General features: G+C 39.9%; 1 protein-coding gene across 1 annotated transcript in view; it reads right to left on the reverse strand.

Moving 5' to 3' along the window:
- Positions 1 to 18129, reverse strand: part of ada (adenosine deaminase) — a gene marked incomplete at its 3' end in the record, with an annotated part of 40309 nt that overhangs the window by 10174 nt on the left and 12006 nt on the right. The window contains exons 2-6 of the mRNA XM_079580872.1: positions 13407 to 13468; positions 10063 to 10185; positions 6867 to 7010; positions 4020 to 4135; positions 3138 to 3262 (exon numbers count right to left, since the gene is read on the reverse strand). Of these exons, the coding sequence (XP_079436998.1) occupies positions 3138 to 3262; positions 4020 to 4135; positions 6867 to 7010; positions 10063 to 10185; positions 13407 to 13468 (570 nt within the window). The remainder of the gene's footprint in view (positions 1 to 3137; positions 3263 to 4019; positions 4136 to 6866; positions 7011 to 10062; positions 10186 to 13406; positions 13469 to 18129) is intronic.

Raw genomic sequence — 18129 nt, forward strand, 5'->3', positions numbered from 1 at the left:
CTGTCCTCCCTAATCTGCTGTATCTCCTGTGTGTCGTGGCCCTGTTATTACCGAGATAAGCCTCATTATTAGCCGGACTCTGCTCACGGCACGTTAATAATTGATTTCAACGCCTTTCAAATACAGTATTCAAGGTTCATGCTTTATTTGCCATTTTAACATCTAAATACAATACTTTTTATGCCACAGACTCCCCATAAAAATCGATGTATTTATCAAATTTAAACACTTGTATCATTTCCAGTGACGTGGCTCTGGTGGCACTTGGGCTTCTCCGGGAGATAATAGATGAATAACTGTTATAAAACAGGCAATTACTGAGCACTTAACATTACGTAACATCTGTGACTGTGGTTGCATTTTAACTTTTCTTTATTGGTTTCCGGTGCGTGAGCTTTTTACCACTGCCATTAAAACAGGCTTTGGATCCTGAGTCACAGACTGTACAGGTCGGTCATAGATACAGACGGCATCTCTGGAATCGCCCGTATATGGTCATGTTTAAAAACAGTTAAGGGGGAAAACAATTTGGAGAAAAATCTAAACTTTCTCTAATTATTCAAAAACTACTTTAACAAATGCTGAATTATGAATATAGTTTTCTACTATACAAATATAAAGACATGGAGAGGAAAAAAGTGATAAACATTCCATAAATAACTGAGAATGCTAACGTGACGCTACATGTTAGCGTCGTGCTAACGCTAATGCTAGCTACGACTGCCGTTTTTTCACTTCTACTGAACAATCTTCTGTCAATAAACATCCACATGAACCTGATTTTGACTTGACTTTATTTGTATGTGACAAATAAATTAATATTTCCCCAGAAAATGGCTAAAAAAGAGTGAAAAATGGTGTTTCCGAAACGATTCTATTTCCCCCCTCAGCGAGGCCACGCCCCCTTCTATGACGAGATGCCGTCTGTATCTACACAGTGAACTGAAAAGAAAGGAGATATTCTGAATAAAAGTACTTCTCTCTTCAGACGTTAAGTAGTTTAAGGTTTAAAAGTAGCTTGTCCAGTCACTTTGAACATTTTTCGCGTGCATAAAGCCTATTTTCAAATAGAGATTGACAGACCACGTGATTGACGCGCATTGCATTGTGGGTACGAGTGGCGGCGAATTCAAAACAATACGTCTAGCGCTTGCTTTTCGCGCACCGATAGCCATTCATTCAGCGGCAAACTCCAAATCAACTTTTAAATGACAAAAAATAATAACGTACAAGACGAAGGACAACACCGCAGGCCCATACAAAGACAAACTTGACGAAAATGCGAAAAAACGATACGAAGAAAAGGTGAAAGCCGTGAAAGGGCTAGATCCGTATGAACATAAAGAATGGATTAAAGACGTTAGCGTACTACCGAAACTTCCAACACGCGCACATATATATAATTATATGATTTTGAGTGTTGATGCGTACACCCACGAAATATTTGGCTACTTCAAAGCCCTGCAACAGGCCCAGTTCACCGATGGATGGGTACAGGACCTCGAGATGTTTCGAGTGGACCATAAAACCATCGTGCGTTCGAAGGTAAGTTCACCAGTCAGTCGCTAATTATCCTCATGTACATCGAGCAATTTTTCTTCCATGAGGGGATTCGATAAAACCCGATCTGTCCGTTTATTGGTCCCCCATGGCTGTCGTGCGACCGGCTATGGCAGTTAATAACACAACAACTTCTAGCCATTCTTTCTATACCTGCTTTTACGCCGTGTTTACTTGACAATAGCCTTCTGAGCCCGCGCGCTAGCCACTTCTACCTACAATCCTTTGCGTTTTTTAAGCGGAAGTGACGTAACATTTTCATTCTCTATTGATACCAGAAGTACGAAGGAGCATTGTAGTCAGTGAAAAAAAAAAGAAGTCTGTTTTAACGAGAAAAGTTCTGTTTTGACAAGAAAAGTTCTGTTTTAACGTGCAAAATAAATCCTGTTTTAACGAGAAAAGTTCTGTTTTAACGAGAAAAGTTCTGTTTTAACGAGAAAAGTTCTGTTTTGACGAGAAAAGTTCTGTTTTGACGAGAAAAGTTCTGTTTTAACGTGCAAAATAAATCCTGTTTTAACGAGAAAAGTTCTGTTTTAACGAGAAAAGTTCTGTTTTGACGAGAAAAGTTCTGTTTTAACGTGCAAAATAAATCCTGTTTTTACGAGTAAAGTTTCTGTTTTTATGAGCAAAATAAATCCTGTTTTTACGAGAAAAGTTTCAGATTCAGAAAGTTTCTCAGATATCCCCACCATTGTTCAATGCGCTGGTTGTGGTTAGACTACTTGAACCAGTTATATAACATCTTTTGGCAAAATCGACTGTATGTTCGTTTCTGAGGAAGTTTTGCATTTGCCCCACAGTTCTCTGTGCCCAGATCCGAGAGTATTCGGGTGGCAGTACCTTTACGTGACAGCACCTCATTGATAAAGTATCCAGCGATTACTTTCGGATCACTAGGCCTACTCGTGGAATAGGCGTGTAACCATATTACCATTCGTGCAAAGCCATCCACTGCCCCGTTTATGCAGATTCCGTAGGGTTTAAGCTAAAGTAATCGCTGGATACTTTATCAATGAGGTGCTGTCACGTAAAGGTACTGCCACCCAAATACTCTCGGATCTGGGCACAGAGAACTGTGGGGCAAATGCAAAACTTCCTCAGAAACGAACATACTGTCGATTTTGCCAAAAGATGTTATATAACTGGTTCAAGTAGTCTAACCACAACCAGCGCATTGAACAATGGTGGGGATATCTGAGAAACTTTCTGAATCTGAAACTTTTCTCGTAAAAACAGGATTTATTTTGCTCATGAAAACAGAAACTTTACTCGTAAAAACAGGATTTATTTTGCACGTTAAAACAGAACTTTTCTCGTTAAAACAGAACTTTTCTCGTTAAAACAGGATTTATTTTGCACGTTAAAACAGAACTTTTCTCGTTAAAACAGACTCTTTTTTTTTTCACTGACTACAATGCTCCTTCGTACAGAAGCACCTTTTTTTCCCCCAGATATCAAACTGATATGATTCTGAATACCCAGCCCTATACGCCCTGCACTGATCGTTTAAGCCTGGGACTGTGGGGTCGTTTAGTGGGTCAGACTCGCCCTGATCTGCACCTGAGCCTGGCACTGACCTGGTAGGCGTTCTTGTGCCCGGGATAGGCCTCGCAGTTGAGCGACTCGTCTCCCGCCAGGTCGATGGCCACCACCCCGTCGTTGCGGTACTTCTTACACAGCTCCACCACGTCCATGGACCAGCCTGTGAGTGAGAGGAGCACATGTGACCAAACATCACACAGGACACGCGACCGAGCAATACTCATTTTTGCAAAGTCCCTATTGTGTATTTATTCAGTTAATACAACTTTCCAGTCTGGTACTGAACGTTATTTTAAAGGTTTACGCGGAAGGATCTTTCCATATCTGATTCCTCGCCGGATTTATTGAGCTTTGAACCTAAAAAAAAAGGCGAACATTTTTAAGATTTAGTCGATAATAGAGGCAAAATTGTCTTACAAAATCCCAGCTGAACAAATATTGTCATACGTTAACAAATTTGGCTCCGGCTCTGTCCATTATTAATATTTAGTTAAAAGTAAAAGTAACTATGGCCATTTTCACGCACAAATGGGCATTATTTTAAGAAAACTTTCTCACATTTATATCAGTTAACTACACTAAAAGTGAATACAGTTTTTTCTTATTCACCTGCAGTGTGTCGCCTTCAGAAACAATACATACATCCTACATTTTGAACTGGATAAAAGACCAATCAGAACATTTTGAGGAAATGCAGCTCAGATAAAACTCGTGGGAGCTTTGTTTGTTTGTGACGTGAGTTTCGTTGGCGCTGCAGGAAACAGCTGTGGGCGAAGAGGAGCCGAGTGCTGAGAGGGCGCTCTCTCATGTTACTGGCTCTGAGCTCATTGAAGGGAAACTGAAGCGACAGTGTGTGTGTGTGTGTGTGTGTGTGTGTGCAGTATAACTGAGGTCAGATCTGGAGACATGAACATTACTTGGCATGTGGCGCATGCAGCATAGAATGGACCTGGCTTTGGTTCTGAAGGCCCTCTCCCCTTCACTGAGGCCCTGGTTCACCAGACGCACCACCTCGTCCGGGCTCAGGTCACCCCTAAACACACACAAGACATTCATGAATAAGTCTACAAACAGGTATTTTAGTGTACTGTGAACTTATATTTTCATGGGATTCACCAATCGGATACTGGTATCGGATAACGGAGCCGATACTGGGGGGAAAAAAAATACGAGATGGGGTGTTGGCTCCAAATATTCAATACTGAACCGATACCTGTTTGGCTTTACAAACACAACTTTAACCGACTAAATCTCAGTGAATATGGACATGCTGTAGAATACAATCGCTGAGTTAGTTTTAACCTTCCATAGATACAGACGGCATCTCGTCATAGAAGGGGGCGTGGCTTCGCTGAGGGGGAAAATAGAATCTTTAGATAAACACCATTTTCCACTCTTTTAGGCATTTTCTGGTGGAATATGAACTTATTTATCACATAAATAAAGTCAAGCCTAAATCGGGCCCATATAGATATTTTCTCACAGAAGATTGTTCCGTAGAAGGGAAAAAACGGCAGTTGTAGCTAGTGCTAGCTAACGTTAGCATTAGCCCGATGCTAACATGTAGCATCATGTTAGCATTCTCCGTTTTTTTTAATGTATTTAAGGGCTGTTAAACCACTTTGTTCCTCTCCATATCTTTGTATTTTTATTTAGTAGAAAACTATATTCATAATTCAGCGATTGTTGAAGTAGTTTTTGAATAATTAGAGATTTTCTTAATTGTTTTCCCCTTAACTGTTTTCAAACATGACCATATATGGGCGATTCCAGAGATGCCGTCTGTATCTATATTTGTCATCGCCGTGGCAACAGTATGTCAATGCTACCTGCAGCATGCTAAAGCTAGCGGCAACTAATCAAGGCTGGGTTGTCAATTGACTTTGCAATATTTTTTTTTTTTGTAAACTAATCAAGGCTGGGACAATAAATATGATTGGATCACCTAATTGAAATAAACAGTCACTGCAGGGGTGGCCAAGTGTTTATGAAACGTAATAACTGATATTATATCTGTAATGAGTTGTGTGATCGGATCACTTTATGATGCGAGTCAATGTAACATTAACAGGCCATCATATCCCCAAGTATAATAAGTAGAAAAGTCCAGTGAACCTTGTGTTTGTGTTTTTCCATTAGTTTATTAATCGATATAATGAATCATATTATGTAAGATCTCGTTTGCAAAGAAAATAGAAAGACTTTATTGATCTCGCACTGGAGAAAAGCGGTACGTTCACTTTTTTTCATTAGCAGCCACTTAAGAAAGACTCTTGGTATCGGTTCATATCGGATATTGGCAGATACTTTAGCCCTCAGTATCGGTATCAGAAGCAAAAAAGCTGGATCGTTGCATCTCTAATACTGTACTTTCTATTTTAGAGGTGGGAAAAGTACCTCATGATTCATTAAGATGTCTCACAATATGCTGATAATCACTAAATTTGCACATAACAACCCACAATTTTTACATTAAACAACTACATAATCCATACTTTTTATGGTTTACAGTTGTTTTCATGTGGATTTGTTCCCTTTTCTCTTAAATAAGTAGATGGAAATGGGATGATCAATGGTGTTTGGTGTCAGCAGCGTCACTTCATTGACATATGATATATATTCTATCTAAATCTAAATTAAGCACAAGTTAAAGTTGCATTATGGAGCGTTTTATGTGAAAATATCCCTTCCTATTGCGTATTTAACCTCTCAGTTCCTGGAGCAAAATCGAGGGCACATAGAAATCATATAAATCTCCTGGTCCCATATCCCCACACAAGTGAAAAGGAAAGCCAGGCCCAAAACTAAAGTATAACGAGGTATGTTTTGTACGTTTCATGGCATTTATATCATTTCTATGGTTTCTTTGTCATCAACATATTATAAGATGATGTTTAGTGGCCATTGGATGTGATTCCGACTCCACGAAAAAGAGAAACTGAATTTAACTTAGCATTTAGCTCCGAGGAAAAGCAGAAACTTAACTGAATTTAACTTAGCATTTAGCTCATAGGACACTTTTATACGCTAATGTAGGGGTCCTCAAACTATGTTCACCGGGGGCCACACTATCGTTCCTGACTGTGATGGGGGGTCGGGCCGGGTTGGCTACAACATAGAATTGTATGACCCAAACCAAAAAGCACAAGCCTCATTGTGAAGTAGAGATTACTCGTGGCTATAATGTGTTGTTTATGTCCTGATCTCTTATGTCAGTGACCCTGCTGGACACGGGTAGAATTATTATTTTTTTTTTTTTAAGTTGCCCCCTAGTGGCTGGAATGAGTATACTGGTTATTTATTTAACCCAAAGGAATGGGCTAGAGACTTCCTTTTTTTTTGACATACTCAGGGATTTATGTTCTGCAAGTCAGGGCGGGGTTAAATCATCTCACGGGCCGGATTTGGCCCGCAGGTCGTAGTTTGAGGACCCCTGTGCTAATGCTTATCTAAAGTAAAATCTACAAAGGTCTAATATTTTCTGACCTTAATGTGGTCGTCAACAGCAGTTCAAAACATCTGGATTCTTCATAATTCATTTGGTAGTTTGGTGGCTAATGCTAACGGCTATAGGAAAAATACATTGAGGAGGCAAACGGACTGAAAGGTTTCCCAGACTAGCCAACTTGCTAACTGTCCGCATACGTTAGGATCCTCTCACTTGAGTAAACGCTGCTTCAGACAGTGCAGGAACGTTCATCTCCTCCAGCTAAACCTCCAGTGTCTTCAGAAAAAGTGCTTAGTGTAAACGACTGATGCCTTACTCTTCCTGGTCCCAGGGGATGGGGTCGACCTGAGTGTTGGCGAGGAAGTGCGGGCTGTACCGGACCTCCACGTAGACCACTCCCTCTTTGGCTTTGTCCTCCACAAACTCGTAGGCCACTCTCTTTATGGCCTCCCTGTCGCCTCTGAAATCACAAACACGGGGTCAGCCGCACTCGCCCTCCGATTGCCTTATCTCAGACCGGCCAGTGACAAGACTAGGCCGGATGTGAAGACTCTGGAAAGGCGTGTGCGCTGACAGTTTGATTCATCGTTCAAAATAACTCAAAATCATATGGTATTATTTGGAGGTTGGCTATTTTGAGGAAGCTCCGGCGTCACTGCCAATTTGACCAAAGGCTGCACCATTTTCCAAACACAGCAGCGATTCATGAACCGAACCTGGGTTAAACTAGGGCTGGGCAATGCTTAATAGTCTTGGTAATTCAACACAGTTCTTGCCAGGAACAGCGGATAGTTTTGGAGTTTGGAGGAAGGCTTGCGAATTCAAAGTTAGATGTGCGGAGCCAAGAAAATATCGCAATAAACGATATTATTGACTGAAGACTTTTTAATGCCATAGAAAGTAACTCTAAAGCCTAAAAATGACAGCTTTGTTTGAAAATGACTTAATCTTAACACATTGAGTGCACTGTTTTGGGGACTTAGCTGCAGAGTGCCAACAATCCAGACCATTTTTCATGATATTTGTTGCTCTACAGTGTAGTCTATCTTATAGCTATGGACACCTGCCATGGCTCGTTTGAAAGGTGAGACTCTAAGCTTGCCGTAGGTGAAACCCGTTTAATTCTACGTGCCTCGGTTCCTGAGAAATCTAAGCTAAACAAAGGCTAGTTTTGATCAAAGAAACTAGATAGAAACTGAGATATTGTGTGTTTTATGAAACTCTCTCCTTTCTGATTAACTCCTCTCTCTTCTCTGGACAGACACCAACGTTATGGGAAGAGGCAAATGCCTAAATATATCCGTTTCAAGTAAATTTTCAAGGACGAAAAACACCGCCGCAGATCGATCACCTTTATTTTTCAGTCGTCCTTGGACCGATTTTAACCATTTAAAAACTCAGAGAAATGGTAAATCTCGCACTCCAGAGAGAGAGAGAAAAGTGTCGACTTTACAGCTGTTCACTGCGCAACACCAGCCCCCTCGGAGTAAAAAGAAAAGAAAAGAAATGCAATAATATATAATGAAATGTTCAGATCGTGACTTTTCACAAGTTTTTGATCATCATTTATTTCAGTCCTGTTCATCACAGAGCTGCCAAAACCACACATAAGGGGTATTAGAGTGTCTTTTAGTGTGTTTTGTGTTTGTTTGTGGCACTCAGTGTGTTAAAACATCCCACAATGACGTTTGGTTCGGCCCCGAGATGAGGAAATGTCCAAGAAAATGAGGACGTATTGGTCACCCAACGTTTTAAGGCTTGTTTTTCACAATTTGATGAAGGGGTTTAATGGAAAAATGGTCAAATAAAGCAATAATATTGATATTGTATTAACAAAAAAACAAAACCTTCAAGTCTACACCTTAATAACATGGGAAATGGAAACATGTTATTTACACAACACACTCCACTGTGAACATACTGTCTCCTGCATGGACTGAGCTGCTCTGGAAACCTCCCCTTTAATGGCCCGATACAGAAGCTGCATTGATCCAGCACTGACTATGTTAAGCCTGTTTCACTGAGGAGTGAGAGTGAGTGTCGGATTTTCTCCAAACTCTTCAAACTGGTCAGTAAAAAGATCTGCGGGCGCCTGGCTTACGTCGTCTGTCAAACTAAACTCATTTTCTTTCTATTTTTAGGAACTGCATAAAGACATAATACCGTTTCCTCATCCGAAAAGAAGCCTTGGGGCTGCGCAGTATCCAGTATTGCAGGATATGAGTAAGAAATTCAAATTTATGGCAAACGCAGGCGAAAACTCTTACCCAATAGCTCTGTTTTAAGATCTTCCAAAGTTGGTTCCATTTAAACCTCATTTGGTAAAAAACAAACAAACTGCTCAAAATATATAATTATCGCGACTTTCATGACAGTTTTCAATGATTCTATTTTTTTTCTCGTATTGAGCTGGAGTAACCTTCAGTTAAAGGTGCGCTATGTAACTTTTTTATGTGCTTTCCATCCGGGTGGCTCCTATGATACTTCAGGATCAATTTTATTTCAGGTTTTCGGAATGGAATGTAGACGTAACCATGGATACGGTTCAATCAGCAGCGAAAAACTAAACAATAATTGATCATGGAGCATCAGGATGGTAAGCAAAAGGCGCCATGCGAACCGCCTATGCATCTGCTGGGTCACTGAAAGGTCAAACACGTATTCATTTTAACTTTTTTTTTTTACATTAAAAGTTGCTTTGTGCAGCTTTTGAGTTTTTTTCATCAGTAGGTGGAGTAGTAGGGCTGTGCAATTAATCGAAATTCGATTACGATTTCGATTACAACAATAAACGATTACAAAATTAGCATAATCGCAAAAAATCGATTATAATTTTTTCACATTTTTTTTTCTAATTTTCAATTTTGGGATTTTTGTCACTTTTTTGATGGATTTTTGTCATTTTTTTGATGGATTTTTGTCATTTTTTTGTGAAAATCTCAGTGCTCAAATTGCCGTCACTCATGAACAATTATGAAGCCCTTTTCACGTGCTGCAAGAGCTTTCGCGTTTTTCTCTCAATGCAATTTCCGGTTCCTGTGAAAGCCCCTCAGGCAACTACTGATTCTTTTGGGAATTGATTCTACATATTGTTTTTCCAATTACTCGATTAATCACTTTGCTGAGATAAGTTATGTCTTCGAGTGGATGTTTGTCGAAGGCTCTTGGTTTTACTCAACATAAGCAGGAGTTTCCGTGAACAGGGAACTCCTCATTTGAAAGCCTTTTTGTTTTGTTTTTATGTATAGATGATATAACTTTATGAGAGTCTTTACTGTGAACTTTCATTTTGCTGTGATATTGTGTGTTAAACATTTGCGGACACTCTTCCGACCGTACAATCCACGACTCCACTGTTTGAATAAGCCGGCTATCTCCAAACGGCCTCATTAGGTTGTGAACTTTGACCTCTGTGGCAGTAACTCTTCTTACAGTGCGGCGCTGGACCCTGCTCTCCGTGTCGTTCTCCCGCTCAGCACGTGAGGAAAGCACCGAACGACGAAAACACTTACGCAATCACGTGCATGTACTCCGCAAACTTTCCTAGAAACTCCGTGAGGCTGCCAGGTTTGTGAACGATGATCCTCTGCGTCATCTGCTCCACGGTGTCGGCCGGGAGGGGAATTCCACGCCGCCTGGAGAGAAGACGGGGACGAGAATGTGTTCAAATATAGACTCTGCAGGCTTTATAATCATGCACCCGTGAACAAAACGAATCATTTAGACCAGTGGTTCTCAACCTTTTAGAGCCGCGACCCCCATTATAACAGTTAATTAGGATCGTGACCCCCACCCGGGTCAGACCATGGGAAAAACAGGGACATTAACCCCTTAACTCCCACCCGAACCGAGCACATTTTCTCCAGTTTGGCTTTAACCCCAGTCCAAAAGCTTCTGGTAAAAAGCTGTGCAAATAGCAACAAAACTGAGAAGAAAACGATGATGGAAATGTGACAAAAAAGTGAGAAAACATTGACAAAAAATGGACGAAAAATTGATGAAAATGTGACAAAAATGTGATAGAAAATTGACAAAAAAATGACCAAAATGTAACAAAAAATGACAAAAATTTGATAAAAAATGAACGAAAAAATGACAAAAATGTGACAAAATGTGACACAAAAATTAGAAAAAAATGACAAAAATTTGATAAAAAATGAACGAAAAAATGACAAAAATGTGACAAAATGTGACATAAAAATTAGAAAAAAATGACAAAAATTTGATAAAAAATGGACAAAAAAATGACAAAAATGTGACACAAAAATTAGAAAAAAATTGCAAAAATGTGACAAAAATGTGATAAAAAATTGACAAATATGTCACAAAAAATGACAAAAAAATTATGAAAAAGTTGCAAAAATGAGTTGAATACCCAACAAAAAAATGATGGAAAAAAAATGTGATGACGTGAGGAAAAAGATCCTCTCGGTTCAGGCGGAAGTTAAGAGGTTAACCTATATAACTCTTAAAAAACAAAGAAAAAACAATGGCTAAAACAAAAATGAATTAAATTTAGAGCAAATAATACCACCCTGGTAAAATAGCATGTTTGCTACGACACCATAATAATAATATTAAGATACATATTTAATCTATGTGCTCTGGCGACCCCCCAAATTTGTCTCGCGACCCCCTAGTGGGTCCCGACCCCCAGGTTGAGAACCCCTGATTTAGACCAGCGGTTCACAAACTCTTCACACCAAGAACCACGTCGGAAAAGTGTTTGACCGTCCAAGTGCCGTCAGGCCAAGTTTAAGATCAGATCATGACTGAACCGGGTCTAAAATAGACTTTGTGTAGCCCACGTCTAAACCCAGTGACGTAAAGTACAGCAGGTCGGCAGTTCACACAACCACAAAACAATATGAATATCAGTTTGGTTCTTAAAAATGCCCATATGTTGTTGTTTTTTAAGGCGAGACACTGCAGGTGAATAGGGAAAAAATGTATATTTACAGATATCAATTTGAAGCTTTTGCTGTCGATCACTGGCATAAATGTGAGGAAAAAAATACATTGCAAGTTTTCTGTCATTTTATCTTTTCATATAAGAACAAGGTGTTTTATGCCTAAAAATGCCCCAAATTTCCCATCTTTTCGGCAACGAAATCTGAATAATGGATAGAGCTACTTTCAATTTTATGGTTTAATTTTATTGATGAATGAGTTGCCAAGACTTTTTCAGAGGGGATTTTGGATTTCTTGTTTTTTTGTTGAAAATTTTGTAAAAATTTAATTTTCGCCAAAACTCAATAAATGGGGCTTAGGGATTAGATAATAAAAAATCCCTCTGAAAAAATCTTCCAAATATTGTTCAGTCCAAGGCTGGAAAATTTTAAGTCTTTAGGTCCGACTGACGTGGACATAGTGTCGCCACAATGACAGAAAAATGTGTTTTGAGAAAAAGGCCCTTGAAATTGCATTCTCCCATATAAGTCTATGGGGGAACATTGAATCAGCGCAATATTTAAACATGTTATTGTGAAGATTAGGCATATTTTCTGTTTCCGGGTGAAAGCTTGTATGTTCAGAGACCAATTTGGCCCAAAACCTGAAAACTGAAAAAGTTTTGCCTGTAGTGTCTCCCCTTAAGTTGTCGATATCGTGTAGAGCAGACCTGGGCCAAATCACCACAATGCTCACTCCAGCCACAAGGGGGCAGATTAGATAAGATAAAAACAGGTTTTGTTTTGGAATCTGCCGATTTTCCCTTCACACAAGCTCCTTCTGAAGGACCTACTAAACATGAAAGTCCTGATTTTTTCTTTCTTTCTGTCACATGCACAGGCAACACTTTAAATGACGTTGTGTTCGTTAAAAGGAACAGGCCACCGTTTTTCCCTACAGTCACGCACAAAGACCAAAGATGTTGTTAGCATTTGGCCTCTCCCATTGTATTCCTATGGCTCCAAACAGGGGTGAAGTTAGAAGCGACCAAGCTCTTCCACGGTTACGCACACTCGTCTAAGCTCAGGTAAGAACATATCTCAGTATGGAGAAACGGTGGCCTGTTCCTTTAAGTGCTAATAAGCTATTAATAATATGCTTGTACAATACTTGTATCTGTAGGCCATTAATAATATGCTTCTAAAGATATTAATAGGCTTATCAACTACCGTGCTAATAAGCCACGCTTATTCATAGCTAACCCTAATCTTCACCTTAATCCTAATCCTATCCTTAACCCTCACCCTAACCCTAAAAAGATGACTAATGCTTATTAATACTTAATGAGCTCACCTTAATCTAATGCAATACCCATGCACAATACAATTAACCTGTTGATTTGACTTTAAACAGTGTTAATAAAGGAACAGGCCACCGTTTTTCGATACTGAGATATGTTCTTGCCTGAGCTTAGACGAGTTGATGTGTACCTGTCTGGTCTTTGTGCGTTCCCTTAGTCACGCGAAACGACCAAAGATGTTGTTAGCATTTGGCCAATCCCAATGTATTCCTATGGCTCCAAACGGGGAGGAAGTTAGAAACTACCACGCTCTTCCACGGGCCCAAAGACCAGACAGGTACGTATCAACTCGTCTAAGCTCAGGTAAGAACATATTTGATTAAAAAGTGAAAACTTTATAGAATAAACCGGCTTTTGAGGATGAAATGTGATCGGCACGTGTAACGAAAGGTGAAAGTACATGCTGCCTGTGTGACGCGTCAAGATTGTCAAGAACTTATTGCGCAGGTGGGCAGGGATTGCACGTCATGTTGTCTTTTAATTTTTAGGGGAGAGATTTCGTGATTATTCGACATTTATTGGAAAAGCCAGTTATTATTTCAGGGTAAAGACAATGCCCACTGCTATGTGATTCCGAAAATGACTATAGTGGATAAAAGGTCTCACTTGGCGACATCGAGGATGGTCTGGACTCTGACGGCTCCGTCCAGGTGCACGTGGAGTTCTACCTGTCGGAGCACAGACACATCGTAAAGGTTATTATGCATCAGATAGATAGATAGATAGATAGATAGATAGATAGATAGATAGATAGATAGATAGATAGATAGATAGATAGATAGATAGATAGATAGATCTGGTGTGGCTGCAGAGCACATGCAGCACATTGCGTTCGAAGGCGTGTTGAAGGTCAGAGGTCATGTGTCAAGGGAGTGGCGTCTCTGAGCGATCGTATACTCGCGGCGCACGTGGCAGTGATTTGAAACAGCCTCGCTCATCTGTCAGCCCTGAACTCAACAGCTCATCCATCTTTACAGCGATTTTGAAAGACGCACTAAAAAAATTGGAAACAGCGCATGACGTGATTGTCTCCTCTCCCCGCGATGAATTTCACAAAACAGTTTGCAACTTCTTGATGACGATGTCAGTGGAATGTGCCATTAATGAGTGAAGGGATGACAAAAACTTTAAACCGTGCATATTTCATAGGAATAAGAGGTTTTTTTTTATACATAAAAGTTTTAGAATTATGTTATATAAGAACTCATCATCATCACTGTCTAAAACTAGGGATGCACCGGTACCACTTTTTCTAAAACCGATACGAGTACTTGGATTTAAGTACTCGCCGATACCGAATACCGATACGAATACAAGGCATTTTCTTCAACGTTCTTACTTTTTTTCACAGCAGATTGGTTTGTAATTAGTAAATTTACTCATGTACATTTCCTTAAGTAAAGTAGGTGACACATTTAAGAGCAGTTATATTAGAATTGTGCTGATGCCATTTATTTATTTTATTTTAATTCAATATAATTTTTTATTTTTATTGCACTGTCCATCATAGACAGAAAAGCCCATGTCCAAAAGCTCCCAATGCCTGAGATTTATCCATTTATATTTTTTTATTTAACAATAGTATTGAGATTTTCGTCTTTACTTCAGCTTGTGTAGATTTTCTCGTGTGTTTGTAGTAACTTAGCGAGTAGCTACAGCGTTTTCATTGTTCTGCTGCAGCTCATTTTCATCAATATAAACATGCTGTATGTCTTTCATTTGGATTTTCTGAGGACTTTTTAGTCGCTGGGTTAGTTTCAGATGAATAAACCCCTGGGCATAAAACGGCGTCAGAATGGCCAAAACTGTTAGCCGCGAGTTAGCAACGTTCGCCTGTGTGTTGTAAACACTGCAGACGCTGCAGCACTAACAACATTAAGCTCTGGTTAAATCCAGCTCAGACTCTGGTTTAGAGAGAGCAGTCTGTAATAAAGTCAGCTCTATGTGGATTATTGTATTTACACTAAACAATTCTCCAGTTTGTTGCTTCTTCTCTCCTCAGCTGAGGTAGGTCGCACATCAATTTCAAATGGCATCGGTTTCTGGTATCGGGACCTCATGAATGAGTACGAGTATGAGTACAAGCATGTGGTATCGGCCCGACACCCGATACTGGTATCGGTGCATCCCTATCTAAAACTATCTAAACTATCGAATGTTTGAGAAGGCCGTCATTCATCCAGGGAGCATCCACAGTAGAAAAGGTTAAATCATCAACTGGACTGGGTTTTGGTAAAGTTGAGGATGTTTCGCTTTTAGTCACAGAAGCTTCTTGCTAGTTGAGTGATACTGTAAAGAACTTGAGTAGGAAGTTTGGTTCCATCCTCCTGGGAAGAGTTTGGGCCTTATTTAGTCCATTTTGGGTAATAGTGGCTTTTTTGACCTAAAGAGCTAAGAAGAAGCTTCTGTGACTCGAAGTGAAACTGTCATGGTGTGCTTTTTGTTGCCCTGTTTTGGTTTGTTTTCGTGTTTATGTCCTTGGTGTTTTATTTTGATGTGTCTTTTTCGTCTGTTGTGATTTTCTGTCTGACTTCCCTCCTGCTGTTGCCTGCCCCGCCCTAATGTCTTTCACCTGTGCCCCGTTTCCTCATGTATTGTGTTTCCCTGGTTCTTTGTCAGTTCATTGTCTTCATGTCCGAGTCTGTTTCAATTGTTCCTGCTCTATTTTGGGGTTTTTGTCCGTGTCTTGTTCGGATTGTTTCACTTATTAAACCAGTTCTGTTGCGGTCTGCATTTCGGGCCCTTTCCTTTCATTTTTACTTTAACTCGTGACAGAAACGACCTCATCGTTACCAAAAGCCAGTCCAGTTGATGATTTAACCTATTCTACTAAACAGGGGCGGACTGGATGAAAAGTCAACAAAAACATTTTGTAGGTCTTAGCTTTCAAATGAGGCGTTACATTGTTGATCTCCAGGCGAAAAGCTTTTAGATTTGGGGTAAAGCCCAGTATAAAACAACATGAATCTAAAAGGAATTCCGTGGAGTATGGTGCACCACAAGGTTCAGTTTTGGGACCAGTATTATTTATTATTTACATTAAAGATTTTGCTTCTGTTTCTACGACCGCCTTTCCCGTTCTTTTTGCTGATGATACCAATCAAAAAAATAATAATAGGGGGAAAATGCACTCGTTAATGTTATGGCGGGGGGTAAGAGGTTAAAATATGTATTTGTGGAAGTCACAATTTAAAAAAAAGTAAGTTTCGAGCCCATTCCTGTGCGGAGTTATGGATGTTTGCTCACTCCAGCCACTAGGGGGCAGCTTAAATTTAAAAAAGGAAAGAATTCCACACATGTCCAACAGAGGGCACTGACATAATAAGAGATCAGGATATAAACAGCATATTATAGCCACGTGGTAAATGGCTACAATAGCAACTTACTGCCATAGAGTGTGGAGTGAATGAATAATGACTTTATGAAGAACTTTGAGAAACGTGTCTGATGAAGCACAATAAGTTTAAACCGTTATTTATGAGGCCACAGTCTTTAACAATATATACGGCCCTGGACCCAACGTGGGGGCTGAATTTCAGCCCTCGACCCAAACGACTTTGACACCCCTGTCCTAAACAATCTAAATAATGTTCTGTAATCATTGTCTTGGCTGTTTATTCCTTGGGATGCAAAAGGCACCAGTTTGGGGGGACTAACCTGATTGTTGTTGCTAGAAAAATGTGTCGCAAGTCAAATCGAATGAGTTTTACTGACATTTAATGACCCGAAACAAATCATTGCATTTATAATTTCTTAAGATTTGTAACTACTCCCTAATACAGCAGGAGCCTGATTTGTGGGAAGAGAATTGGACACAACAGACTTTACTTTTGAGCAAAAATAGATAAAGCTGACAGGAAGATTTTCTGTTTAGAACCATATTTTTGATGGCATTACTTTCAAAGAGGTTTTCATATCTACTGATCCCATCTTTAATGACTTTAATGACATATTTATCATTCTGCAAGTATCAGCTGCAATCCTCCTCTGCCTCCTCCACTGACTCAAGTGTTTAGGCAGGAATGAGATATTTACCCCGACAGATCACAGCTGCCAGAGTCTGTTCGTGGTCGTGGTCGGACCAACGCCCATGAACATGAATATCAGTTTTCGCTTTTGCAACGAGTCGATTCCAAAACATTTTGCAATAGAAGTGTCACAGCGCGAACACTGGACGAAAAACACTCTTTGGGGGAAAAATGCAAAAGATGAACTCATGAATGGGAAAGCACCTCCTGGTGATTCATTCCAACTGTTTTGTAATGTTTTCTTCTCCTTTTGCCGAAAACATGCAGAATTGTGGGTTTATTTTAAGCCAGTATTGTTCTCCTTCTCATAGTAAACTTCTAGTACATTTTCAGCTGCTGCGTAAGTTTTAGAATGTAGCGCTCATTTTAATTCCTAATGTCTCACGTCTAATGCAAGTCCATGTCACAATACATACCATAAGATTTGCATATAACAGTTGCCAAAATAGTAATTTAAAACAAAATTCTGTGTTTTGACTGGTGAGAAGTCCACAGCTTATGAGCTAAATACATTAGAGACCTACAAATGAAGCACTGAAGAAGCACCAAGAGAACCTCCACACCTGCAGCACAGAGGAGGCGTTACAAGAGGAGCTACAGGAAACAAGGAAGGGACAAACGAGGAAGTACACTGAAGGCAGAAAGCCAGGTTTCCTCCGGGTGCTACAGCTTCCCCGACCTCCTGGAGCCGCCACCTTAAAGGGATATTTCAGGATTTTTGACATAGGGCCTAATTTCCTAGTTATCCGGAGTGTTGCTGATTTCTGGAGATTTTTGTTGTTGTAATTCAAGCAGTTCTTATATTTGAAGAGTTTCGTGGCGCTAGGCTAGTGCAAGGCTAGTGCATTTCTATGGTATCAGCTAGCCTGCATTGAAAACAGTCTGACCCGCTCCACAGAGCACCCGAGGCAAATCACTTATAACACCATGTCTGTGTCCATAGAATAATTTCAACCATTTTGCATTTAAAATAACTTATATTTGAGCAGCATCAGCTTCGTGGTCGTATAAGCTACGCGGCGGCGGAGTGATCTGCTAGAAAATAGTCCCTCAAAATACGATCATTCATGTGTGTGTGTGTGCAAGGTCAGCTATATTCCAAAAATTACTCTATGGACACAGACATTTATATGGTTAGTCTGGTGTTATAAGTGATTTGCCTCAGGTGCTCTGTGGAGCGGGTCAGACTGTTTTTAATGCAGGCTAGCTGATACCATAGAAATGCACTAGCCTTGCACTAGCCTCGCGTCACGAAACTCTTCAAATATAAAAACTGCATGAATTACAAAAACAAATATCTC

This window comes from Gobius niger, assembly GCF_951799975.1.
Source record: "Gobius niger genome assembly, chromosome: 22".
In the NCBI taxonomy this organism is placed as follows: domain Eukaryota; kingdom Metazoa; phylum Chordata; class Actinopteri; order Gobiiformes; family Gobiidae; genus Gobius; species Gobius niger.